The sequence below is a fragment of the Zalophus californianus genome, chromosome 8 (assembly GCF_009762305.2).
Source record: "Zalophus californianus isolate mZalCal1 chromosome 8, mZalCal1.pri.v2, whole genome shotgun sequence".
Classification (NCBI taxonomy): domain Eukaryota; kingdom Metazoa; phylum Chordata; class Mammalia; order Carnivora; family Otariidae; genus Zalophus; species Zalophus californianus.
The window spans coordinates 25668102-25696021 of record NC_045602.1 but is presented as its reverse complement, the minus strand read 5'-3'; the positions used below and the strand labels follow the sequence as shown (position 1 = coordinate 25696021).

Here is a 27920-nt window from a genome sequence, read left to right as displayed (position 1 = left end):
ATGGATCAAGTGTGTGGCCTGCCTCATATGGAGTGTCTGCGGGATAGCTGAGCCCCTCGTTATATATTTTGACTTCCCGTCTAGGAACTGCTGTACTGCTCCATGAGCTTGCTGTCACTGCTGGGAAGATGGTCACAGAGCCTGCTGTGTGGGATTACTCTCCTCAGAGGTTTTTGGTGTCTCCCCACTGCTTCTCCAAATAAAATCTGTACTTTTGGGCCTAGAACTTACTCAGCGAGTGTTTATTGCATAGGATCATGTACCAGGCTCTGGGCTGGGTGCCAGGGATATCCAGTGAAGCTCCTTCCCTATGGGGCTCACATTCTAGTGAGAGAAGATAGAAAGCAAAGGGATACATAATCTATATGAATGAATATGTAGAAAAACAGAACAGAATAAGGGGAAGGGTGGTCCAGATGAGTCTTCTAAAGAGGTGAGATAAGATCTGAGCAGAAAGGAGTGAGCTGGGCAGATACCTAGGGAAAGGAAGGGCAGATACCTGAGGGAAAGGCAATCCAGCTGGAAGGAACAGCAGGTGCAAAGGTCCTGAGGTTCCTGGGACCTTGATGGGCACCAGAAAGGAATAGCGAGGAGCCCAGGATAAATGACTGGAGCAGAGTGAATAAGGAGAGAGGAGAGAACATGAGGATATTTGGACCATTGTTAGGGCTTTGTCCGTGAGTGAGATGTGCAGCCAGGAGAAAGTTTTAGGCAGAAGTGCAATGTAATCTGCCTTATGTGCTTAAAGGATGACCCTTGTTGGTTGCTGTGTGGAGAATAACCTCTAAGTAGAAAGGGAAGAAACAGGGAGACCAGTTAGAATTCAGGTGAGACAGGCTGGTGTGGGTTACAGGTGTAGTGGTAGAGGCACTGAATCATGTGGGTTATATTGCAAGTTTGTCGACAGAAAGGATGTGAAGAGGGAGACAGGAGAATAGAGTGACCTGTATGTTGAAGGCTGGAGAAGCGGGATAAACGGATTCACCTCTTACTGAGTGGAGAAGCCTCAGAGGAGCAGGTTTGAGGAGGAAATCAAGACCTGGGTTAGGGACTTAGGTCAGGAAATATTTTAGACCTTCCAGTAGAGGTGCTGGGTGAGTAGTTGGACATGAAGAGGTTGAGAGGTTGGAGGTAAAGATAGAAATTTAGGAGTCCTCTCTATGTTGAAATCCTTGGTACCAGAGGAGATCATGAAAGGAGAGTGTGTGGATACAGAGGAGAAGATGGCAGAGGGCTTCAGTGCTTAGCAGGGAGGAGACTGAGAAAGGGCAGCCAGAGAGGTGGGAGGGAAGCCAGGGCAGAGCAGTGTCCCAGAGGCAAAGGAGGAGTGTGTCCCAGTGGAAGTGCTGGAGCTACCATGCAATGGGTCAAGAATGAGAGAATAAGAATTGTGGATTGACTTTAACCATGTGGAAGTCATGGAGGACCTCCATAAGGATCATTCATAAATCATGGAGGACCTCCATAAGGATCATTCATAAATCATGGAGGACCTCCGTAAGGATCATTCATAAATCATGGAGGACCTCCGTAAGGATCATTCATAAATCATGGAGGACCTACATAAAGGCCATTTCGATGGAGGCATGGGGAGAGAGCCTGATGGGCTGGGGCTCAGCAGAGAAGAGGAAGAGACAGTGAAAGCAGGACTCTTTCTATATAAGGGCAAGCCAAGAAAGGTGGTGTTTGTTGGAGAGGGATCTGGGGTCGAAGGAGGGTTTTTTAAAATAATTTTATCACTTAAGTATAGCTGACATACAATGTTACATTAATTCCAGGTGTACAACATGGCAGTTCAAGAGTTCTATACATTATATGATGTTCACCATGGTAAGTGTAACTACCATCTGTCACCACACAACATATTACTATAGTATTGACTGTATTTCCTATGCTGTACTTTTTCATCTCTCTGTGACTTATTTTATAACTGGGAATTTGTACCTCTTAATCCCCTTCACCTATTTCGTCCATCCTCCCACCCACCTCCCCTCTGGCAACCGCCAGTTTGTTCTCTGTATTTATGAGTCTTTGTCTTCATTTTTGTTTTTTAGATTCCACATAGAAGTGAAATCATATGTATTTGTCTTTCTTTGTCTGACTTATTTCACTTAGCATTATACCCTCTGGGTCCCTCCATGTTTTCAGCAAGATCTCATTTTTTTTTTAATGGCTGAGTACTATTCCATTCCATTCCGCCACATCTTCTTTATCCATTCATCTATGATGGATGCTTGGGTTTCTTTGATATCTTGACTATTGTAAATATGCTGCAATAAACATGGGGGTGCATAGACCTTTTCAGATTAGTATTTTCATTCTCTTTGGGTAAATATCCAGTAGTGCAATTACTAGATCATATGGAATTTCTATTTTTAATTTTTTGAGGAACCTCCATACTGTTTTCCACAATGGTTGCACCAATTTATATTCCCACCAACAGTGCACGAGGGTTCCCTTTACTCCGCATCCTCACCAACATGTTATTTCTTGTCTTTTTGATACTGGTCATTCTGACAGGTGTGAGGTGATATCTCCTTGTGGTTTTGATTTGCATTTCCTTGATGATGAGTGATGTTGAGCATCTTTCCATGTCTGTTGGCCATTGGTATGTCTTCTTTGGAAAAATGTCTATTCAGGCCCCTGCCCATTTTTAACCAGATTATTTGGTCTTTTTTTTTTTTTTTTTTTGGTGTTGATTTGTAGAAGTTCATTACATACTTTGGATATTAACCCCTTATCGGATATATCATTTGCAAATATCTTTTCCCATTCCGTAGGTTGCCTTTTGTTTTGTTGATGGCAAAGGAGGGTTTTTGAAAGGTGGGAAGTATTATTCTAGGGCTGTGTGCTGATGGATGCAAATGATCCAGCAGAGAGGGGAAATGCGATGATGTAAGATGGAGAGGACAACGAAAGAATTCCTGGAGGAGCCAAGAGGGGGAGGAGAGCTAAGTAATACAGTTGGTGGTGAAGACCTCCCGTACTCTACCTCTCACTAACGTTATTTTTCAGCCACCAGAACCTTTTCCAGGCAATATTTAGAATTTTACTGTTCCTTCAAAGATGTCTTTTTTCCCCCACCATACTTTGGCCAGACCCTTAACTAGAAAACTGTCTCCCACATCTCAGTCTGTTGAAATGTTCCTGTTCTTCAAGGCCGGATGCAAATGTGCCCCCGCTGAAGCATCCACAAGTCCCCTTCCAGAAGTGGTCCCTCTTGACCGTCTGTGCCCTTTGCTGGGGCTCTCTAGAGCACTTAGCATCAGTGTTGAGTTCTCCGCTACATGGATGGCTGCATAGCAGGGCCGCCGGGGGCTGGGGGGGTTGGGGGGGCGCGAGCGGAAGAGGTCAGCTCCCATGAACTTACTCCGACATCAGAAAAGCTCCAGAGAACCTCTGTCCATTTCAGTGTACTTGTAAGCCTTGGGCGTCGATGTGTCATGTTTTTATTTAGAGTTATCTATGAGGAGGAGCACCGTAATTTCTTCTCTGCTTAGGTCCTAAAGATCCTTAAAGATCCTTGCTTACTGGGCCCTGCTTGCTCCCCTTCTGCCCCGAGGAGGCCAGAAGTGCCTTGAGCAGGCATTGTGTCCCACCAGTCTTGGGAACACTCGGTACTTCCTTAGTCCTTCAGGACTCATTGGCTAAGTGGAGTCTTGTACAAGTATTACATGGCAACTGAAGGCCCATGTATTCTGACTTTCAGGAAGGTGGGGTGTTGCTAAAAAGTGGCCTCATTTGAGAACCGGGGTTGGGGGCAGACTGCAAGCTGAGTATGTGTTCAAGATCCATAATTCTCAGCCCAAGGGGAAACTGACCCCAAGCCAGGTAGTACACAGGGCTGGGGACCCAGCATCCCATCCCCCCCCTCACTGAGGGGGCCCCTGGGGGGGGCTCAGTGGCCATATTTTGGGTCTGGCAGCATCCACATTAAAAAAGAAAGCAGGCTTTGATTCACCTGCTTTATCAGTATTTCTCTTGGTCAACTCAAGTCGGTGACAAAGAATGGCTCTCCCTTCATCTCTCCTTTCCTCCCCTTTCTGACCCACACCTCGCATTTATACACGTATTTGCAAAAACACGTGCTGGGTCTCTGAAAAGTCCAGCCATGAAGAATAGGATGCAAAAGTTTATTTCAGAACCACAGAGGAAGAACACCTACTTACTTGTCGATGCACCTGCCTTTGAGGCCATCACTGGACACACAGCTTGTCCAATTTTTACTAATTATGGCAACAACCCTGTAAAGTAGATATTATAGCCCCATTTGAGAGTTGAGAAAATCAGCTACTGATCTGCAGAGAAGTGAAGACAGCTCCCAGGTGCACACAGCAAGGGCAGGACAGAGTACACGTTTTATCTCAAGTCTTCCACTTCCAGGCTCAGGCTCCGGTGCCTTTCTGACTACACCAGCGGTTGGCAGGCTTTTTCTCCAAAGGGCCTGATAGTAAATATTTTAGGCTTTGCAGGCCATATGGTCTCAGCTCTGCTGTTGTAGCAAGAAAGCCCTGGACAGCGTGCTAACGAGTAGATGTGGCCGTGTCTCCATAAAACTTTGTCAGAGCAGGTGGCAGGCTGGATCTGGTCCGCAGGTCTGAGAGGGAGGACCTCAGACCGCCTCCAAAGCTGCCCCTCACTTTGATGCCCTTTTGTGACCCCCGCTTCACATGACTCCCGGAGGATCCCTCCCTTGCCTGCAAACCAGCTCATCTGTGCTGTGCCCGGGTGCTTTTCCAGCTTTTGCGTGAATCTCTTTTGGCTCTGGGATGGGCATTCACGCTCCTGCCTTCCCTCCAGGCCCCTTGGCAGGTGATTAAGAGCCCAGCTATACATTTCTGACAGCAGTGGCTGGCTGGAAGGGACCGTGTGGCTGAGATAAGCAAGTGTGTGCTGGGGAAGGCGATGGCCATGTGGGACGTGGGTTTCATTCCTGGAGAGAAGTAATAAGCATGTAATTGGCTTTTCAGAAATGCTCAGGCTGCTGGAAAGCCTGTTTCTCCTGCACACTATGAGCTCCTTAGAGCAGTGGAGACTGGCTCACCCAGAGCAGGGATGAGCCAGATGAATTCTGCATCAGCAGGTGGGGCTGCCTTGTCCCAGATGATCACTATTAAGCTGCATGATGTTTGGGAGCCAAGAGGCAGAGAAGGACAAGACGGAGAATGTAGGCTGATCCCGCCGGCAGCACACTTCCCCTCCCCGATGGGGGCAGAAGCGCATCTCCAGAGGGCCAGTCTCAGAGCCAGCACGACTGTTGAGGAGTAGAGAATTCAACAGGGGCCACTGTCTGGCATCTATAGATGAGACCGTCCTTATATGATGCCGAGACCACCTGGAAATCCAGGCACAGGTAGGAATTATCCAACCTCCAGCTTTGTGCTGCCCAGAGTGGTGTTCTGATGGTCTCCGAGGCAGGGAGAGCAGGGGCTGCTGGAGGTCCCCTGCTTCTTTCCAAACCTCTCTGTTCCCTGCAGTATTGTTGACCCACATGGAGGTATTAATACCAGTAGCCAGGTTTTAGATAGAACAGTTACAGAAAGATCAGCTTTCACTTTCAGTTCAATCCCCTTTTAATGAACACAAGTAAAATGTACAGGTCTGTAGATTGAGTCTGTTTTCATGTGCCGGGAAATGATCCAACACTGCTTTGCTGGGTTATAGTAGCAAAACACATCCCTCTGGCATGTGTGTTCCCAAATCCCTGGCCGCTTCACTCGTTCGTTCTGCAGAGAACGATAAGATAAGATAAACAGATAAGCTGTTTATCGGGGGGACTGCCCGAGCACCTCTCCCGCCCAGCTCCAGTCTGGCTCTGTACTGAGTCTCTGGTACATGTGTGATGCTGCTAGGTTGTCAAGGCACTTTTATATGCATCCCTCTACTCCACTCCCCTGATGACTCAATGACCTAAGCGGGTCAGGTATCACGCTTTCTGTTTTACAGAGTGGGGAATGGAGACTGCAGGCTCAGTATCTGGAGTCCCAAAGGAAGCAGGTGCAGAGATGGGACTAGGACTCCAGCACTCTTGCCTCTGTCCCAAGCTGCCGTTGTCAGGATGGTCTGGGCTCCCGGCTGGGGTGCGGGCCTCTGGACAGGGAGCAATATCTACCCAACCTCGGTGAGAAACCCTGGACCTACCCGGTCGTGACTGTCATGACGTGTCATTGTTGAGGGCAGGCTCCCGACGTGGGACTGGGCTCTGTGTTCGGGTGGGGAACCCCGCAGCCTCCTGCCTAGCCCAGGCCCTGCAGGGCGCAAACAGAGTCCCTGTGAGTGGTCATTAAATGAGTGAATGACGAGTGACCCTGGGTCCTCGCAAATGACGACAACGTTGGGAGCTGGTGACATGTGTTAGGTGTCAGACCCTGAGCACTGCTGGTCCTGGAGGAAGGGCTCTTTACCAATGAAAATGAAAGCAAAACCCACTCAAAATAAGCTCTGGGGCCAACACATTCTCAGCCTGAGTCCCATTCTGAATTAAGACTGTGCTGTTTTGTGTTGACCTAGAGCTTCAGCTGTAGGGAAGCATGGAAGCTTCTGCCTCTCCTCCCCTCCGTCCGTCCCCAAGGCCCTCAGTCTTGCAGATGTCGTTCGTGCCAGGTTCCCAACCCTGCGGACTCTGTAGCAAGAGTGAACTGTATGTGGCCATTATTCCTTCCGAGGCCTTCGGAGCTGGCGCTCTCTGGTGCTGGTGACAGGCGGCCCTCGGCCGGCAGAGCTGGAGCTGGAGCTGGTGGCCTCCCCACCCCGTCCCTGCTCCCAAGGCTGCTGCCCCCCCCCCCCCCGCCCCTGGCCGGTGCGGGCCCAGAGCCATGCCGCCCCTGAGGCCCAGGGCCACCTCACCCTTGTCGCTGTAACTACGGATGCCCTTATTACTCACGCAGACGGCTCGCCCTTGTTTAACAACATATTAAACCATTAGTCTCTGTGCCAGTGGGTTCAGCTAGTTCACAGTGGCAAAAGCTGATCATTAAATCCCCTTTTCCCTGCTTAATCTCTTTTAAGTTAGTTGCTTTTTAATTTCATCAAGCGCCCTCTTTCTCAACCATTCCGTCTCCCGCTCGGCACAGCAGCACCAGCCTATTCCCAAGTGAGGGGGCCGGGTCCTCTGCATCTTCCCAGGGGGTGGGAGGCTCTCCGTGACTGCAGGGTCACCAGGGCAGAGCCTAAACAGGACCCTCTCCCTGCAGAATGGGCCCCCAGGCCAGGTGCCATGAACGGGTTACCGGTCCTGCTTCCCTCTCGCTCACCTCTGGCTCACTCCTGAGGCAGGAGATTCCAGTCTTGAAACCTTTGCTTCATCAAGAACCTGGGTCCCCTGCAGGTAGAAATAAAAATCTTGTGTTTTCTCAGCAGGAAATTCAAATACTTATAAAAATGGGTAGTGTGTTATGCGCATTACTTGCAGTAACTTCACATGTCGTTAAGGCTGTAATGGAGTCCAGAGAATTCGTATTGCTGGGCCTGTCGGAAATGCTTTTGCGGTGGGCGGGGATGGAAGGTGGGGGGTGCTGAGGGTCCACTGTGACTCCGAGCAGGCCCTGTGGGCCACGGGAGAGGAAGTCCCAGCTCTCGAGGTTCCAGGGCTCAGGCCATAGGGATGGGGGGCGCTTAGAGTCGTAGGGACTTCCTGAAAATGCGGAGGCTGAAGGGATATGTGAGACAGAAGTGCCATTAGCAGGATGACCACGGGGGCCAGAGAGACTGGGGTGCAAATGAAGAGTCCACCATGGTTAGCTGGGAGGCCTTTGCTCATCCAGGAAATGGTCATGGAGTTACTCCCGTTGCAGGGCTGGTAGGAGGGGTCAGGGAATAATGAGCATAGTGCACCTAGCGCGGAGCCTGGCACATTGCGGTGCTGATGGCTGACATCCACTGAGCAGTTACTGCATGCCAGGCACGATTCTAAACGGGACGGGTATTACCTTGTGTTTTGGGTCAGGATCCACACTGCAGAGCCTTGTAAAAGTGAGGTAACCCAGAGCTCTCCCAGGAGCAGGGGTGTGAGGCAAGGTGGTAGGGCAGAAGAAGGGTAATTGCCCTTGCTGTGCAAGGCTGGGGCCTTGCAGATGAGCTTGGGCCTGGTCCCACGGGGAGCCCGGAGCACAGTCCGCTCCACTGGGGCACTCGCTTCTCCATGGACCTGGGGATGGAAGCTCCAGGAGAGGCAGATCCTGCTTGGCGGGGGAGGGGGCGGTGGGGGGGCGCAGTTCACTGAGGGAGTCGGCAGCCAGCGCCCTCAGCCATCTCTGGGATTCGGGTTGGGTAGTTTCTAGGGAAACCTTCGAGGTAGGGGCTGGACCTGATCCTCATGTCTCCATCCAGGATTCCCCCCAGTCCACCTGTTCGGAGGGCCGGGCTAGGTGGCCTGCCTGGCAAGGTGACCCAGACTCTCATCCCCGAGGCCCTGGTTACTGTGCCTCTGGCAGTCGGGGCTTGCAGTACCTGCTTATTACCCATCATGGCTGAGCCAAGAGGTGCTCCAGGGAGTCACCTGAATGCCACGCCTGTGCCTCCCGCCCCTATTACACAGTGGCCCCACCTCCTCACCTCACCCCAGGCCTTCTCTGGGAGCTGTCTTCTGGGCCTGCTGGTCTCCTGGTAAGAAGAGTCAAAACTAAAGAGGTGGTAGCCATAGCTTTAAGTCTAAGGGGACTCTGTCCCACTAGGTGGGACCAAGAGGTAGACGTGTCCCCGCTCTGGGACCCAGGGGTTCTAGACCCTAAGAAAAAACCACAAACTCCCAGAGTGCGGGAGTGGTGAATCTGTCCACTCTCACCTTTACTCCTTGGTACCCAGGCCGTAAATCTCACCCACTGACTTATATAAAGCCCCATATCCTGGCCACCAGTGCCTGGCAGCTCCCTGAGGGACGGTGTCTTGTCCTCTCGGGGTATCATCTCCATGCTGGTGTCTCGGTGACACTCCCAGTGGGCTGGCAGATTCTGGATGGCATGGTATATTTTAGGACCAGTGGATCTGTAGTCTTGCTCCTACTGCTTTCCCCCTCTTTGACGTGAAATGGGTCCCTTGGTCGGAGACCATGTTGTGGGGAACTCCGGCTGAGAGGTCAGACTTCCTGTGAGCTGCCTCGAATGGCATCTTTAGCTTTGACCCCTAGACACAGCCCTGCTATTAACGAGACTCCAGTCTAAAACTTCACCAGTGTTCCCACTAATGCGCTTTGTCTTTTCTGGGATCCGATTCCAGATCCCACGTTGCTTTCGTTTGTTATGTCCCCTTAGTCTCTTTCCGTGTGTGACAGTTTCTCTGTCTTTCCTTGTCTTCCTTGACCTTGATGCTTTGAAGAGTACTAGTCGGTTATTTGGTACAATGTCTCTCAATTGGGTTTGTCTGATGTTTTCTCCTGATTAGATTGAGCTTCTGCGCTTTTGGCAAGAAGGCTATGGAGATGATGCTGAGCCTTCCTGAGCGCATCATTTCAGGGGATACGTGATACCGGTGTCTTACCTACTGTGGTGTTCACCTCGATCGCTTGGCTAAGGTGATGCCCGCCAGGTTTCTCCATTTAAAATTATCCTATGTTCCCTTTGTAGTTAATGAAAGTCTTGGAGGAATGTGCTTTGGAACTGTGCAAAAATCCTGTTTTTTCTCAAACTTTAGCCCCCCTATTTTAAGATAGATGGATGCAGTTTTTATGGACCGTTTTCAGAAGGTGGTATTGACTTCTTTCTGCAATGCTCCTGTTGAAAGAGGAATTTGGGGTGCCCCAGGCAGGGGGAGGCAGCTACCTCTGCTTTCACTGGCACAGAGTGCCTTGACACCCCTGCAGAGCCTTTGCTTCCTGAGTCCTTTTCTCACCCCCTCACCTGCTAATTTACGCTCCGTCTCCTATTTCCCTTGCTGGTCTCCCTCTTCCCTTCATTTGCTTGTTGAATTATTTGTGGTCCAAAGACTTCATGCTAGGGATGCAGCCCGCTCAGAAGTCCCCACTCTATAGGCATGTGGTAGATCCAGAGAACATGGGAGATCAGTGGCCCCCATTCTCATATTTCCCTGATGAGGAAATAGACCCCGATCCGTAAAGAGGAGCAGGTGGGTCTGGAGGACCCAGTGCCACGTCTAGAATTCGGCTTCCCTACCTGTGCATGCCGTGTTCCCCATGGCTCTCCATTCCTCAGGACTGGTCAGATGGAGATTCCCTCTAGACCCTCAGGAGGTGGCTGCTCCCTGTCACCCAGCTCCTCGTGGGAGGTGAAGTCTTCCCATTCAGTCTTGAGCTTCTCGACCTCTGTCCTGATGAAAGGGGGCTGCTGTTGTCCTGGTTGGAAACTGGGGGCCCCACACCCCTCCGTGGGGAAAGCTTCTCCCTGCTCTGACTTACAGCATTGGGATGGGGACCTTCGTGAGAGCATCCCCTGAGCTCTCTAGACCCAAACAGTGGGTCATCCTCTTGCCTTTTCCTGGTGGGGGGGAGTTGGGGTGCCTACTTCCATTCTAGTTTTTATCCTCATCTTTGGTTACCTTCAGCTCTTAGTGAATTGTTATGTGCTAGTCACTGCTTTTCGCAGATGGTGTTTTCATTTAATCCTTAAACCCTGTGAGATGGGCATGATTCTCCCGCTTTTCAGGTGAGGGAAACTGAGGCTCAAGTAGGTTAAGTAGCTTCCTCCAGATCACATAAATGTAAGTTTAATAACCACTCCCACAGCAGTTTGGGTTTGTTTTCATAGTTAAATAGACTGTTCTACTGGTTCTTATCCTTCATTCCCTTTTCATTTTGAACCATCTCTTCATTGGCCAGAAGTTACCATCTAGCACGTTCTTCAAAACAGACTCACGTGTGCTGTCATCCCTGAGCTCTCTGATGGCCAGAATATCAGCCTCTTGCTTTCACACCCGAACAACACCCTACCAGGGTAAGATGCTCTCGGGTCACACGTGGAGTTAGCCTCTGTGGCATCTGCCCGGCATCTGTCCGTTGTCCTCTGGTGGTGAGCAAGTCTGAGGTCAGCCGGCGTTCTCCCTTTTGTAGGTGACTTGGTAGGTCTGCCCGGATGCTTGCTGACTTCTGTCTTGATTTTCCGAGTTCAGTACCTAAGCCGGGACATGCCTGTGTCCGCTGGTCTGTATCGGTATTTCGTGGAACCATGTGGCATGTTCTTTTCTTGTGCGTGTTCGGGCTTGATTTGTTTCAGGAGTGTCGTTTAAGAAAAAGACGAGTACCTTGTGTGTGTTCCACCCGTGTCTCTGCTTCATGTTCCCCAGCTTTCTGATGTCAGCTCACCTTTGCTGTTTCTACATGGCTTTTCTCTCCCCTGGTCGCTTTAATAACGGAAGCCTTTCTCCTGTGCTGTCACAGAGACTCACCCGGGGACCCAGTGCTAGCAGGTGGCAGACCAGAACTGGGACCCTTTCATCGATATAATTAATTAGATTCTCCTCTGTGTCTGCTCTGCTTCTTGGAATTTCTACATTTATTTATTGGCTCTGAAAAAGCATGTTGTGGTTCTCAACTGTATAAATAACCCTTCATGTCACTTCTTTGTTTCATCATCTAATCTTTTAGCTCTTAGTGAATTCGTGTTCTTAGGTTGTTCCAGAACATGAAGCATGTTTGAGTAATTTCTGTTCCTTAGGTCATGTTTTCTTTCACACTGGGGTTTCTGGTGTGTGTGGGGGGGTTATTATTATTTTATTCATGCTGTGGTCCCTTTCCTTGTTTTGTTTTCTCCTCCCCAGCAACGTGACTACATCATGGCCATGCCATTGATCTTCATCTTGCCTGACCTCCTGACCCTGACTTAGAGCAGGGCATTTTTTTTATTTTTTATTGTTATGTTAATCACCATACATTACATCATTAGTTTTTGATGTAGTGTTCCATGATTCATTGTTTGTGCATAACACCCAGTGCTCCACGCAGAACGTGCCCTCTTTAACACCCATCACCAGGCTAACCCATCCCCCTACCCCCTCCCCTCTAGAACCCTCAGTTTGTTTTTCAGAGTCTATCGTCTCTCATGGTTTGTCTCCCCCTCCGATTTACTCCCCTTCATTCTTCCCCTCCTGCTATCTTCTTCTTCTTCTTTTTTTTTTTCTTAACATATCTTGCATTATTTGTTTCAGAGGTACAGATCTGTGATTCAACAGTCTTGCACAATTCACAGCGCTCACCATAGCACATACCCTCCCCAATGTCTATCACCCAGCCACCCCATCCCTCCCACCCCCCACCTCTCCAGCAACCCTCAGTTTGTTTCCTGAGATTAAGAATTCCTCATATCAGTGAGGTCATACGATACATGTCTTTCTCTGATTGACTTATTTCACTCAGCATAACACCCTCCAGTTCCATCCATGTCATTGCAAATGGCAAGATCTCATTCCTTTTGATGGCTGCATAATATTCCATTGTGTATATATACCACATCTTCTTTATCCATTCATCTGTCGATGGACATCTTGGCTCTTTCCACAGTTTGGCTATTGTGGACATTGCTGCTATAAACATCGGGGTGCACATACCCCTTCGGATCCCTACATTTGTATCTTTGGGGTAAATACCCAGTAGTGCAATTGCTGGATCGTATGGTAGCTCTATTTTCCACTTTTTGAGGAACCTCCATACTGTTTTCCAGAGGGGTTGCACCAGCTTGCATTCTAGGGCAGGGCATTTCTTGACCTCTTTCCTAGCATGTCCGAGCCCGTTCACTTCCCTCTATAAGGCATAGTTTGAGGGCCGGGAGCTCTGTGTTCTACTTCCTGCAGCCTGAGTGTGTTGGCTGGGGGAGGGTGGAGTCACAGAGCTGGTCTGGGGCTGTGAGCCATCTTCATTAGGGCACCCCCCTCCTCTGCCAGATGCCAGAATGCACAGGGAAAACCCACGATCATCCCTCTACAGCATGTGCAGCTTGGGGCGGGAAGACCCAGTAAGCAAGTAATTATAGTGCCGTGACACAAGGCGGGGGACATTTTTAGGTTGCTGGGCTCAGGTTCTTTCCACTTCCATTGAACACAGGTGGTGGCCATTTAAGATTAAAAATGCCAGTAAGGATACCAGTGTATTGGGGACCAGGATCGAGCCAGATGAGGCCGGAAGTCGAGCGAAGGACTTGCAGCCCATGGTGAGGGATGGGACCCAACTATATTTTAGAAGAGTCACTCCAGCAGCACTGTGAGAAATTAAATGGCAGATCTAAAGACTTCAATCCCCGGAGCATATCTTTTGGACAGCTCTGCAAAGATATTTTGTGCTCGGACCTGAGGCACCAAGGAGTAGAAAAGTTCCTGAAACTGGTTGACATCGCCACCCTTCTTATCCTCACCCCATTTCACACACCCTCACCTTCTGGGCAACAGCTGAAAGACACCCCACTTTCTCTCCCAGGGCTGTTTCCTCGTGGACCTCTGGAGATGTTTTCTAAGGCTGCCCAGACGGCAGCCAGGGCTGGGGCTGCACATCTGGATAACGTATCTCTAAGTTGTTGTCTTCTTACAGCAGAGGGCAGGGACCAATGATGGGGTCCCTCTGCACAGCATACCTCATGACTGTGCTCAGCATGACATGGGCAGAATTTGGCAGAGCCGGGGAACTGGCTTCCACCCCCTAAAGGGTAGCCGGGAAGGGGGGAAGGAGGGCATCACTGATCTCTCAAGTTTGCCCATGTGAACTCATCTTTTCAGGAAGGTACCCACGCCTCCACGCTGGACCTGACAGCCAGATGCCTCCTGGGGCTCCAGGGTAGCACAGGATCTTGGATACTGTGAGCAGAAATTTACACCTTTGTATACAAGGACGTTTCTCTGGGGAGAAGACCCGTGGCTTCCATCGCTTGGAAAAGGGGGTCGTGTCTGGTCAGAATAATTAAGAATACTTTCTCTCTCTCACCCCTGCACCTGATGGCTGGGGAACTAACCAGAGACCCAGAGAGCAGAAGTGATTTGCCCAAGGACACTAGGTGTGGTGGCAGAGAATGATATAGAAGCCAATGTTTTCTGGCCAGCACTCATAGTGTCTTCTTCACTTTACTAACACGTAAACATGTGGTTGCTATTTGTTGAATGCTTGGTGTACGCACAGCACCGCACTCAATATTTTACTTACGGTGTTCTATTCCATTCATAAACCAGCATCATGGTTTCACAGAGTAGGCCGCTGTGATGCTCTCCGTTGCCAGGGGAGGTTTAATCACTTGCCCAGGGTCACAGAGATAGAAACTGGAGGAGAGAGATGGCAAAGCCAGGCCTGTTGGGCATCTACTCTTCCCATTCCCCACTCGCCCCTTCTGTATTAGACTCCTGTCAGCCTGGCCCATCCCTGCAGCCCCAAGCCAGGATTTGCGTGCTTCCCAAAGCGTTCTGACAAGCCCAGCCCTTGCTACCTTCCCTCCTCTGGACAGATGGGGCCGTGACAAGTCCTTTGTAGGCAGATGGCCCTGACTCCCCAGCCAGTCCCGCTCCCTCCTTGCTGCTGCCCTTGAGCATACCTCCTTCTCCTCTAACCTCTGCTTGTGTATGACGTGGGAATTGTGGTATCCAAATCCTGGGGCTCTTAATGAGATAATTCGTGTCCACAGAGTCATTTATTCAACAAATATTTGAGGATCTCCCATGTGCCAGGAACTGTGCAAGTGATACCGGTGGTGAGGGAGAAGACACGGTTCCTGCTCTCAGGACTGCGATGGCTTGGTCAGAGAGGCAGACAGGAAAGAGATACTTAGAGGTAGCTGGTGCAGGCTGGGGTGTCCAGATGACTTGGAGGAGAGGTACAAGGGTCTAGGAGAGTATAAGGAGAGACTGATTCAATCTGAGGTCCAGGGAAGGCCTCTTTAAAGAGGCAGTACTTTGTTTGAGGCTGTCAGAGTAGGAGTGGGTCAGATGAAGACTATTCCAGGCAGAGTCCAATGGGCATGGGGGCCTGTTGGCTAGGGCTGCTGTAGCAAAATACCACGCACTGGGGGTCGGGGGGTGGGTAGGCTTAAACAACAGAAATTCCTCTTCTTGAAGTTCTGGAGGCCTGGGGTCCAAGATCAAAGTGCTGGCAGTGACATTCCCCCTTGAGGCCTCTCTCCTTGGCTTGCCACCTTCCCGCTGTGTCCTCACATGGCCTTTTCTCTGTGTGAGGACTCCCCGGGGTCTGTACCTCTTTTTGTAAGGACACCTATCATGGGGGATCAGGGCTCCACTCTGATGGCTATTTTGACCTAATCACCTCTTTGAAGGCCCTAGCTCCAAATTGTCACTTGAATTAGGGCCCCCCAGATGACCTCATTTAACTCTCGTTACGTCTTTAAAGGTGCGATCTCCAGATATGGTCATATTCTGAGGTCCAGGAGACCTCAACAGATGAATCTTGCAGGGGAGAGACAACTCGGCCCAGAACAGTTGGGAAATAGCTGGTCTTGTTTTAGAAGCTGAAGAGGCCAGTGTGACTGGAGTAGAATAACCAAAGGCGAAGGGAGGGTGGGATGAGGCTGGAGACTTGGGAAGGCCTAGGGGTGGGGGCGGGTAACGGCAGAGTGGGGACAGTATTCCGAGTGCCGAGGGAGCCACTGGAGAGGTTTGGAGCTAGCATGGGAGAGAGAGAGGATCGGGTGTAATTTTTAAAAAGGTGACTCTGTAAAATGGATGTTTGGGGCCACGAGTAGAAGTGCAGAGTTGGGGCTTCTCGCAGTCAGCGGTGGTTGGGCATGGCTGTAGAGATAGGGGAGGGCAGGGGAATGGATGGAGACCCATTTCAGGACGTGGTGATGGGTTAGATATGGGGAAGGGGCAGTTCAGGTGATCAGGCTGAAGGCAAAGGTGAGAGAGAAACAAGCATCAAAAAGAAAGACTGTCAGATTCCTCTTTGAGCCCCTGCATGGATAATGGTACCGTTCCTTCCTGTGGGAAGAACAGGAGGAGGGGCCAGTTGGGACGGGAAGATGGAGCATTCCATTTGGAACCTACTCGGGGTGAGATGCCCAAGCGGGCATGTCAGGTCGGCTTTTGTTTAGTGCAGAGGTGGAGCTCAGCAAGGAGACCCCGTCACTGTGGATCTCTTTCCTTGCTGCTCTCTCCTTCTTACTGAATTTTGTCTCTTATTTCTGAGTAGCTATTGGCCCTTTCCCTCAGGTGACAGAACTCAAGAAATAATGAGTGAATGAATGAACGTGCACATGCACAGAGCGAAGGAACAAGTGCAGCTCTTATGGGTGGGCCTCGGTGGGGGTGGGGGGGCGTGGAACTACCCTCCTCTCCCTCCTGCAGCCCCAGGCATTGATTCTGTCCAAGGGGCTAGGCTGGGTGCGAGTTTGCTGGAAACCCATGGACCTGTGCAGCAGAGGGCCCTCTGGGGAGCCACGTCTCATGCTTGCCAGGCGTCCTGGCCTGAGCAGGACTGAGCCAGTCCCTTCGGCTGCCCGTGCAGGGAATCGCCTCCCCCAGCAGGTCGCTGGAGTCCCTGTCGCCTTTCCTCCCCCGAGCAGTGTCGACAGCACTGTAATCACACAATTATGATGCCATTAAAATGTCATATTTGGAGAAATCCATATAAACAAAGCATTAACAACCCCTTGAAAATTGCAGTCTTTACCACTAATGACCTACTTTCTCTACACACCGCGCCCTCCCGCCACCCCGACTCGGCTGCCGCTTTGCGCAGCCTGGCTTTCGGAGGCACACCGGAAGGTACGGTCTGCTGTCTTGGCTGCCTGGAAGGCCCTGATGTCTAATGTGTCGGGAGTAGCTCTGCGATGGGGCCAAAGATAGCCAGGCCAGGGGAGCCCAGTGCTGAGCCACTTAGCAAATGAGACCGGAGGAAGCCACACCCAGGTGGAGCGAGGGTCCCGCTGGAAGGACCCTCAGAGAGAAGCCGGCCCTTGAGAAGTTGAAGAAAGAAGATGGTGTTGAAAAATCTGAAACGTGGCTTCGTGCCCTGGCTTGGACCTCCCCTCCCCTTCGCCATCTTGGGGAGCAGAGCTGGAGCCAGACAGGTGGTGGTCACACTCACAGCATAACCCAACAGAAGAGGAAAGTGTCCTGCCCAGGGTCTGTGGGCCTGAGGCTTCTGGATCCCTGCTGCCGTGAGTCCAGGAAGAGACGTAGGTGGGCCGGGCAGAGAGGCCCGGGCCAAGAGAGCCTTGAGGGTTTTAACTTCGTTTCCCAGAAGAGTGCTCTGGGAAATTTCAGATACTGAATTTTCTTTGTCACCAGAATCTAATTTTAATGCATGAAGAAAATGGATTACTTAGAGGAATGTTATATATGAGTGCTCTTATAAAATAAAGTGAATGAGTGCTCTTATAAAGTAAAACATAAACCAAAACAGCCCTGGCAAGTAATTAATCTCTTCCAATGTATCTGAATTGCAAATCTGGTTTCCCATAGAGTCCCGGATGTGATTAAAGCGAGAGGGTGCCTAATTCTGAAAAAGCGAAGAGGGGGCCATGGGGGATTAAAAGAAGTAGAGTTAGCGTGTGGGAGGGGTTTTAAATAGCGCTCTGGCACTTTCCACCCCCTCACAGTCCAGGGCTCACCTGCAGAAGGGATCAGGCCCCAGGCACTCTGACGAATGGACAAGAATGGTTGGTGACAAGCATGTCATCTGGGGGAGCAATTATTGGTGCTTCCTAAGCGAGGGGAATGGGGGTCTTGCTTACAAGCAAGTGCATCCTAAACCCCCTTTTTATAGTTCCTGTGACATGGTGCGGACCACGTTCCCACTGTGTCGTAAAGATGGCCAGGATTTAGGACAGGCTCGGGACGTTCTGTTTTTCAGCCCATTGCGATTCTCACTTGCTGTGTCACCTGCATCACTCAGTTTGCCCTTGGCTGAGGCAGGCCTCCCACCCTCACCCAGATTCAGCAGGCAAGCTGTCTGGGTACTCTGGGTCTGCTTTTGACATAAAAAGAGCCCCTTTCATAAAAGCCAGCCAGCGGCCCCCTGTGGGGTCCTGCCAGATAAAGTCATTTCAAAGTCATTCGCTCCAATCCCACACCTACATATTCAGCAGCTGACCTAGTTTTGAGGAAGCTAGAGGGTATCTGGATGTCACCTTATTTACAGAGCAGATAGAAGATGCACTAAGCTCTGGGCCCTCGCTGCACACAGTATCTGGGGAGATCTAGCCTGCACATATCGGAGGCGTGCAAGAGAAGGGAACAAATTCTCCTTAGCCGAGAGCTTGAGGCTTCTTGCTAATGTCACCTTTGGGGAATGAATGACAGGGCTTAGGGGATACTTGAGCCTGAAACTCCTTTTCTAGCCAGAATGCAGTTTAGCGTGCAGATTAGGAGAGGTGTTTCCAGGCTAACCTGGCAGAAAGTGTAGGAGTGATAGGGTGGGATCCCTCTTCCCACCTCCCCCCTTGTCCCTCTCCAGGCAGGTGCCAGGTTAGCAGCCACTCCGCCAGTGACCCCCTGCCATCACACGTCCCACTTAAGGACCCAACAGAGCCCACCTGTCTGGGCTTCGTCCCAGCATCTCCACTTACTTGGCCAAGTCCCTTTAGACTCTCAAACCTCAGTTTCCCCTTTAGTAACCTAGGGTTCGTAATAGCACCTGCTTCAGGTTTGTCCTGAGTGTGGGATGATTTTAGGACAGAGCCTGGTGCACAGCAAACATTACAGACTATTAGCTGTGGGTCTTCTGAGCTGCGTCCGGTGTGAGAATTGATCCCCTTCTCAAGTCAGCCCTTTTCCCTGGCTTCCCATAGCCGTCTCCATCTTGATTTCTCCAAGGTCACCTTTGCCTGGGCAGAACCTAGAAGGAGATTTGGGGAAGCTGCAAACCTTTCTAAACACATTCCTTGGGCGTATAGCTATAGGACTGGCCATTCCAGCCCTCAGAAGCCAAGTCCCAGGAGGCCTGGAGAAGACCCTCTGGGGCTGATGTGTCCAGTGGAGGAAATGGGCCCGCAGTTGAGCAGAGAGCCCTGGTGACCAGGTTCCTTGGCCTGAGGGGAGACTTGGGGTGTCAAGCAGGCTCAGGCTTCTGACCTTACACCCGAGATTCCCCAGGTCTCTCCCCAGAATCGCCCACATCGTTCTGTGCTGGCCCCAGTTCCCACTTCCACACCTGTAGAAAGGGGGTTAACTCAGAGGTCTTGCAAAGCCCCGTTTATACCCTTCTAAGCTAAAGGGAACCCTTAGCTATTACACTTCTTAAAATAGTTTTCTGTCTTATCATTTGCATAGCCCTGAGCTCAAACCCATGTTTGAGATGGAACTTTTGGCTAGACCCACCCTGCCGAGTCCCAGGACATATCGGCGTTGGTAATGACCTAGTGCTTTCATCCCAGCGGACAGCCTGGTGATGCATACAGCCGGTCGCCTGTGGTTGCTGTCAGAGACCCCATTTCTGCCACAAGGAAGGACGAAGCTAAACATAAATTGGCTGACTATAAATGGCTTTTTCTCTCCATTAGCATTCAGTCCCCCAAAGAAATAATAGTAACTGGAGCAATGTTGACAATAATAATATGTTACATACGCATTATGTTTTGCCAAGCAGTTTTTCAGGCCGTATCTCATTTCTGCCTGTAAAGTTGCATGGGGTGAAGATTAGTCCTACCCTCAGGATGGAGGGAGAAACTGACCACAAGCAGTTGAAAGGACGTGTGGAGCAGAGCCAGGCTCCGGACCCAGCTTTTCCTGACTTGCGATCTCTTCACGACATCAAAGGAACGGCAGAGAAGGATTATAGGGTCATCCCTGGTGCAGTGCTCCCCCTTCTCTGCCCACCTCCACTTTCCCACACACAAACACTCTGGCGGCTGCAATTCTGTCCGGGAAATCGGGTTGAAATATACAAGGGGCCCCTTAAAGGAGAAAAGAAGTCCAGAAGTGTAACCTGTGGTGCAAGCACCCTTCCCTTCTGGTCACCCTTCCCTCCTTTACCTTTCTTTACCTTTCTCCTGTTATTCCATTACTGCCCCACAATTCGGTGGCCTTCAGGCCAAATCTCACCCAAAGGGGAGATTTAAAGAGTGTTAAGTAGGTAGGTTTTGTGCGGCACGTACAAGGTAGTACACTGGCATTTCTGTTCTCAGTGACCCTGAAGACTTGTTCATTTGTGACCCCTGCTTGATTACCTTGGTTCAGTAGGGCCCCTTGACAATTGCTTGGCTCCATAGCCACTCCTTGAGGCAAAAGAGCTTTCTGAGGATGCTTGGAGATATTTCACAGCCCTGTTAGGGCAAGGAATGGGGAGAGGAGTCTGACTTTGGGGGAGAGATTGCTTCTGTCACTGAGAAATGCAAATCTTGTTTTTAGTGCTTTATTCTTTCTTTCTAGAACTTGCTTCCCATGGGGTGAAGCCCTGACCTTGAGGTCCCGTCTCAGTCCTGCGGGAGGCCACCGTGGCCATGTTGAAAGATGGCTGCAGCGTCCCCCTTGCAGGCCCGCCCTCAGGCTGATGAGGTGACCATGCACCCAAGATGACTCACTATCCACGCCGGAGACAGAGTGTTGCTTGTCTTGTTCTGTCCAGCTGGAGGCTTCCCTTCCCAAGCCACTTCTGGCTCTGCTCAGTCTCTCCTGGGCACACTTCCATCTCTTGGTGCATTTTCTCTTCCAGCATCAGCCTCCTGGTTGGGGGCAAACCCATCTGTCTGTGTCACTGTGCGATCCACCACATCCTCTCTCTCCTGAGCCCTGTGGGAGTACCTGGCTCCCTCCCCTCCTGATCTCTTGCTCTCTGGATTCCAGACCTGGAAGGAGGAGGCTTCTGCTCTAGTCTTTGAACACAAAGAAGAGGATGCAGAGATGAATGCTATGGGTAGGGCCAGCTCTCACTCAGTCCTCATGCCCACCAGCAATTGGGAGGGATTCTTTAAGCAAGCTGCAAGTTATTTGAGATGCCTGTCCATGTACAGGAGCTCTGGGTTTAGTCTTTCTTTGGTGGTGGAATTTATAGGGCTTTGGGTAGGAGGAGAGCAGACATACCGGCCTTGCTCACGCACCCTGGCACCTGCGGGGGAGCCAGACCCTCTTCCCACTCACGCAGACTTAAACTTCCTGGGTACCTCCCTCTCATGCTAATTAGTAAGCAAATTAATCTCCAAAGAAGGTCCACATTGTGTGAGTTTGTTTTGTTTTGTTTTGTTTTCTCTCCCAGAAACAAACCTGGGCTGCTGTCCATTCCATTAATCATATTATATTTCACAGTTGGAGTTTTTAGGCAATTATAATAATTATCAGAACTTCTCCTCTTCCAGAAAGCTCGAAACCTCCACCAGAGCCGTATCTGCGTGTGGTGTGCAGTTGGGATACAGGTGGGGTGTGTATGTTGGGGCAGTGGCAGGGAGGAGAGAGCTGGGTGGTGGTGGCTCTTGCTGTCAGAGCCTCAGTGACACTAACTGGAGAACCCTAGAGAGGGTTCTAGGCATGGCATCCGGGCTGACAAAACTTCCAGGGGCACAGAGAAACCATAGCAAACAGCTCCCACCAGACCCATTTGGTAGGCGCCTAGCTCGAGGGTGGGGGCGGCGGGTGAAAGGAAAGTAGGGAAGAAATGGAAGGAGCTAGACTAGAAGAGTCAACTCAACCCTGCGGATTACATGCTACCTCATTTGGTCCGGGAAATAGCCTTTCCCCTCCATTATATGCCCATTCCACTCCTAAATTCTTTAAGGAGTGACTTTCATATAATTAATACTAACCATTAAACCACAGCATTAAAGGAGCAATTGCCTAATTCTGAGGAAAATTTAAATTTATTACCAGCACCCGAGATGAAATGAATACTGAAGAGAAGGAGAGAAAACCCCGCAGAAGATAAATAGAAAGCCAAGTGGGATATTGACTTGATCCTTCTCCAGTGCAGGGTAATTTGGCTTCTAAAGTGAGTTAGATCATAATAAATTAAATTTAGATTTCTGCACATCAGTTAAATAACTCCCAAGACAGAATTCCAGTGAGAGGAAGAGGTGATAATACATGGTGGAAATATTAAAATGAAGATCTTATCTAATAATCCGTAATTGATGTGCTGTCCCTAGATGAGGGAAAAGGATTTTCCAGCTCTTTTCTTTGCCATGAGCCCAGGTGAGCGAGGGAAGGGCTGGCTGGCCCTTCCTTCTTTGTTGGAGTTTGTCTTACACGCCGTGGGGGGGGGGGGCGGTGAGGAGTCCATTCTCAGGGTCATTCTTTTCCCAGCCCGTTCACTCTGGGCAGGACTTACATAGAGATGGTGCTGTCCTCTTCACTGCCTGGCCTGGCCCTTGGAAAAATAAGGCCCATCCCCAGCTGGGTGGACGTTCGAATAATACTGGGGTGAACAGATACTTCTACTTGTTTATGACCATCCAGCAAGGGGATAAAAAGTGGTCCCGGATGAATGAAGCTCCTGGTGACGTTGAAGCAACGCGAGCTTTGAAGCCAGAAGGCCTGGGTTAGAGTCTCAGTAGTGGACTCACTATCTCTGCAGTCTTAAGCAGGCTCTTTTGCTTCCTTGACCCTCAGTTTTCTCACCTGTGAAATGGGAACAACACAACTGGCTTGCCTATCTCACAGGGATAATACAAATGCAGCATTCCAGTGAAAAAGCTTTGTAGATAAGAGTAAACTCTTCTGTTTGGCCTGTTTGATACTGACTGTCAATCATTATTATACTTTTTCATTTCTAAAAGTGATGCTCAATTCTTTTTCAGTGAACTTTTGTTCTTCGCTAATTTTTTATTCCATATTTTAACCGTTTTATCTCCAGTTATGCTTTCTTTTGTATCTGTAATTCCTGCATCTGAAGTCTTTGGAAGATCTAAATCTGTTATTTATAGTTTCCACTAACTCTCACTTAGTGAGAGATTCCTTCTCTGATCGTTTTTTAAAAAAAGATTTATTTCGCCTCTTTTCTCGGGTACCGGAAGGAGGCGGGGCTGTTTTCGTTCCCAGCGCAGCCATGGCTCGTGGTCCCAAGAAGCATCTGAAGCGTGTAGCAGCTCCAAAGCACTGGATGCTGGATAAACCGACTGGTGTGTTTGCTCCTCGCCCATCTACTGGTCCCCATAAGCTGAGAGAATGTCTCCCTCTCATCACTTTCCTAAGGAACAGACTTAAGCATGCCCTAACAGGAGACGAAGTCAAGAAGATCTGTCTGCAGCGTTTTAGTAAGACTGATGGCAAGGTCCGAACTGATATAACCTACCCTGCTGCTTTTATGGATGTCATCAGCACTGACAAGACTGGGGAGAATTTCCGTCTGATCTATGACACCAAGGGTCGCGCTGCTGTTCATCGGGTAACACTTGAGGAGGCCAAGTATAAGTTGTGCAAAGTGCGAAAGATCTTTGTGGGGACAAAAGGAATCCCTCACCTGGTGACCCATGATGCTCACACCGTCCGCCATCTTGATCCCCTCATCGAGGTGAAGGACACCATTCAGACCGATTTGGAGACTGGAAAGATGACTGATTTCATCAAGTTTGATACTGGTAATCTGTGTATGGTGACTGGGGGTGCCAACCTGGGAAGAACTGGTGTGATCACCAACAGAGAGAGACATCCTGGTTCGTTTGATGTGGTTCACGTGAAAGATGCCAATGGCAACGGCTTTGCCTCCCGACTCTCCAACATTTTTGTTATTGGCAAAGGCAACAAACCGTGGATTTCTCTTCCCCGTGGAAAGGGTATCCGCCTCACCATCGCTGAAGAGAGAGACAAGAGACTGGCTGCCAAACAGAGCAGCGGGTAAAATGGTCCCTAGGTGACGTGATTGGAAGACATTATATATACTTAATTAAAGGTCATACAGCACGATGAAAAAAAAAAAGGTTTATTTCACTTATTTTAGAGAGAGAGAGAGAGTGCAGTGGGGAGGGGCAGAGGGAGAGGGAGAGAGAAACGCAAGCAGACTCGTGCTGGGTACGGAGCCCAATGTGGGGCTCAATCTCACAACCCTGAGATCAGGACACTGAGATCAGACCTGAGCCAAAACCAAGAGTTGGACGCCCGACACACTGAGCCCCCCAGGTGCCCCGACCTTTTTTTTTTTTTCATTGTGATTTCACCTTTCAGTGAGCTTTGTGGAAATCCTGAGGATCTAAATTGGAGATGTTTTTCTCCAAATAGGATTTACATTTGCTTCTGAGAGGAGACAGATTCTGGTTTAATATTAGAAGGAAACTTCTAGAAGTTGCAGGCCTTTGAATTTTGGGGTGGGCTCCTTGGGACCTCTGTGTCCCTGGCTGGACCTAGGAGGGATGTCCATTGGACACTGGAATGTTATGCTGGAGTGTCAGACATTGAATGGGTAGTTGAATTCTGTCATCCTTAAATAATAAGTTCTATCATTATTTATAATTCTGACCTCCTGTGTGTTAGCCTGGCATCTTCCAACTTCCTAAAGAAATCTGCCTGCAGAGTTGTACCCTTCCTGCCCTGGCTGGGGGAAGACTGGGTACCCAGGAAGGAGAGTGATGGACCGGTGGGGTGATGGTGAAGGGGACACAGAGATCCTCTGAGGAGGGAGATCGCTGTGCAGAGAGAGAAGCTGGCTGAGAAAAATGATGGGAAACACATAGATAGTCCTTGAAGGTGGCTCAAGGAAATGGCAGGGAGGCTCTGGAAAGGCAGTGTCATCTCATGGTCGGAAGCATGGGAGTGGAGCCAGGCTCCATGGGTTCAAACCCTGGCTGGAGCGCTTACTCCCTGTGTGACATTGGGCAAGTCACCTGATCTCTCTCTGCCTTGGTTTCTCCAGGTGTAAAATGGGAATGGCAAACTTGACATCTGTGATTGTGGGGATTAGATGTAAATGTTTATGACACGTGGTAGGTACTCACAAAGTGTTGTTTTATCATAGGGTAAGTTTGAGAAGTGTTATTAAGGATCAGCAGAGTTCAGGGTAGGAAAGAACTTTCTTCAAGGGATAGAGACTTTCTCATTCTAATGGGGGCGGGGGGGGGAAGAAGAGACTTAAGGCAATGAGAGAAGTAGTAGCTGGGGAAAGAAGAGAGGGAGACAAACACATTAAAATCATAGAGAGCCCCATAATGAGCTCTAATAGCATTAGAGCCCAATAGTCAGCGTGAAAGAGAAATGAGAGGAACAGGCCAGGGAAGGTCGGAGGAAAGGGGACTTGTGGCATCTCCTGAAAGCACGGTGGGAGGAAAGAAATGAAGCCGCTCAGATGTGCTTCTGAGCATTCATTTTTGGCGCCCCATTATTTAAGCCGGGCTTTGGCAGATGTAATCAGATAGATTCTGTTGAAAAGATTGTCTTGGTTTTCTGTGCGTGGCGTGGTGCTTACGGTTGGAAACGCACACACTCTAGATTGAGTAAATTCTGGTCAGAGAGTCAAGTGAGACCTTGCTTGGGGGCCGTGGGTGTTGGGGGGCGCCACACAGGAGGGGGCCGAGGCCTGGGGTGGGACCTTGTGTGGGTTCCTGGGTGTGCATTCTCATTTGGGAGAGCAGTGTCATCACTTCCCGGAACGGGAAAGTCTGCGAAGCTGCACGTGCGTGTTCAGGCCCTGCCCCGGATGGTCACAGGAGCCAGGAAGCAAGGAATCCAAAGCATGGGGACCATGTGCCGCCCTCTGGGCTCTTGGAGCCTGAATATGGGGCCTCATGAATTGAAGAGCTTGGAAGCCAACTCCAGATTAGTACTGGAAATACCTGGGGGAGTCTGGGGCCCTTCAGAAATCCTGGGAGGGCCACAGCCACTTTAATCCGGGGACCGGCAGGGAAAGAGTGGCTGGTCCTTCCTGTGGGCATGGCCCCCACCTCGCTCCTTTGTCCACTCGCTCTCAGCAGAGGACATGCCCCCGATTGGTTTCCTGGTTTCCGTGGTAAGACAGAGGCGTTGCGAGGTTCTCGGAAGGATTCGCTCAGTAGCCCCTTCACTTTCTAGCCATCAAGCTTGGGCAAGCCAGCCAGCTCTCCTCTCTGCCGATTCCTCCCCGTACAGATGGGTTATGTGTGTATTCTGTGGCAATATGTGCGAGCAGCCTTGTAAAATAGAAATTGTTATTCAGATGGTAGCGTTTATATTTTAAACACAGCATCACTATTATTCAATACATCCAGATATTGTTGTAGGAAAACCAAGCTCCCAGGACAGGGGGTTGCCCCCAGCGGATCTCAGTGCAGCGAAGTGTGAACCCGCTCTGTGCACGTGACCATCGGAGGGAGCGGTCCCCTCCAAGGAGGCTTTGACTGTTCAGTTTTTCTCACCAGCCAGGCTGTTACTCAGGCTCTGGACTTTCTGGGGCTCAGAATCCCAGCTGAGTTCCCATGGCCCTGTCCTGAAGGAGGCAGATTCTGCCAGGGATGCTTTGCTGCCCGTAGGGTGGTGATTGCCAGGCTGAGCAAACAACCCGGCCTTATGCCCTCTTGGCCCTGGGCCTGGTCTGGTGTGAATAGAGAGTAAGGGATGAGGCCAAGAGGTCTTTACCTGCCCTTTCTCCAGCCTGTCTCCAGGGCCTGCCCCTCCATCTGCTTCTCCAGCTGATTCATGGAACCTCCCCATTCAGGCCTCCCTTCCCACCAGGTTCAATTCCTGCGCTCCCCTCCCAGCTGGGCTTCTTGCGGCAGCCTCTTCCCTCCACTTCATCCTGCACGTGCGGCCAGCAACCCTTCCACTTGAGCGGCTTCGTACAGACCCAGCTGTGTTCTAGAGTCGTCTTTCACTCACACACTCTTTGCAGCCCACGCTCTGGCCGCCCCGTTCCTGAGCTAGCTGCGTCCTGAACAGATTCTCCCTCCTCCGGGTCTTCCTGCTTTTTATCTGGGTTTTCACTACACACGTATACATGTATTTCCCTTCCCATTTCCTCCTAAGCAAAGCAAACTCCCTGCTCATCTTTCAAGCACAAACTGATCTGACACCTCTTCCAGGTAGCCCTTCCCGTTTCCCTCACTCCTCTGGTATAGGTGTTCTAGGTGTCTGCATGCACGTCTCTCTGCCACCTTGCAACCCCCTTGAGGGCTGGGACCTTCCATCTCTGCCTCTCTCCTCCATAGCACAGAGCACTGTGGGAGCTCACCACTGACTGAGAGAACTGCAATGAATCTATTTGGGAATGAGCCAGTGGGAGATGGCACAAGGCCCCTTGATGTCAGGGTCACCCTGTGGTGATGTTCCAAGCATGGGTGACAGCTGTCAGGCTGTGACATTGCACAGCACAGGCTGGTGGCGGAGGCGGGGGGTTACACACCGCCCCCTGTGTAGCAGCAGTATCCCCGGACATTCATAAAATCAATTATTGGATAAAAATCGCTGATTTCCAAAGGTTCATTTTGTGCTATTAGCAAGAGAATGCTGTTTCAAAAGGAGATAACAGAGAGAGAGAGAGGGAGATCAATTACCAGATAAGATCGAGTGGTGCGTGAGATAAATGTGCACACTGGTGAACCACCCCTTGGAGTCCTCTGTGGGTGGAGCACCCGTCCTGCCATCTGCGGGGCCTGCCCTGGGCCTTCCTATCATGTTCCCCATGTCCAGGAGGGTATCCTGGTCAGCAGCGGGAGGGGTGGTGTCCGGGCAGCTTTTCATATTTGCACAGTAACTAGGGGTCAGTAACACATGAGTGAGCATCTCATCCTTGGGGACGTTGCTAGCCCCAGGGCCCCGGCCCTCACATTCTAGGGCAGAGCCTGGTCAATAGGTTTTTCCCAGAGATACAGAGTTCTTTTTGCTTTGATGAAGCTGCAAGTTCATCAAAGGGGAGTGGCTCTCCCCTCGGGGCGAAAGTGCCCGCATCTGCTGGGTAGGGGCCATCGAGGGAAGCATCCAGCGTGCGGAGGCTCTGAAGCCCACAGCTCCGGCCGGCTGTGCGGAGAGCCTCTGCCTGGCCGCTGAGCTGGTGTGGGCAGGGCAGAGGAGGCAGCCTGGCTCTGAGCATGAGCCATGCCCTCCCTATATAAATACCCTCGCCTTCTCTGCTGTGCGAAGGCACCGGACGGCCCAGGAGCCTGAGCTCTGCTTTGGGCTCGGCCACTGTCGCACCCGTGCAGACAAGCCCAGAACTTGGG

The 27920-nt window shown here is 50.5% G+C and overlaps 2 protein-coding genes across 4 annotated transcripts in view; both read left to right on the top strand.

Moving 5' to 3' along the window:
- GALNT14 (polypeptide N-acetylgalactosaminyltransferase 14) overlaps positions 1-27920 on the top strand; it is a 209509-nt gene that overhangs the window by 105584 nt on the left and 76005 nt on the right. The window lies entirely within an intron of this gene.
- LOC113937576 (40S ribosomal protein S4-like) lies at positions 22846-23716 on the top strand. The gene has a single exon (XM_027622062.2). It carries the CDS (start codon positions 22847-22849, stop codon positions 23636-23638), a length of 792 nt encoding a protein of 263 aa, XP_027477863.1. The 5' UTR covers position 22846; the 3' UTR covers positions 23639-23716.

Excerpts from the sequence above, each read along its gene's own strand:
- LOC113937576 (XM_027622062.2), top strand. The coding sequence starts at position 22,847 with ATGGCTCGTGGTCCCAAGAAGCATCTGAAGCGTGTAGCAGCTCCAAAG.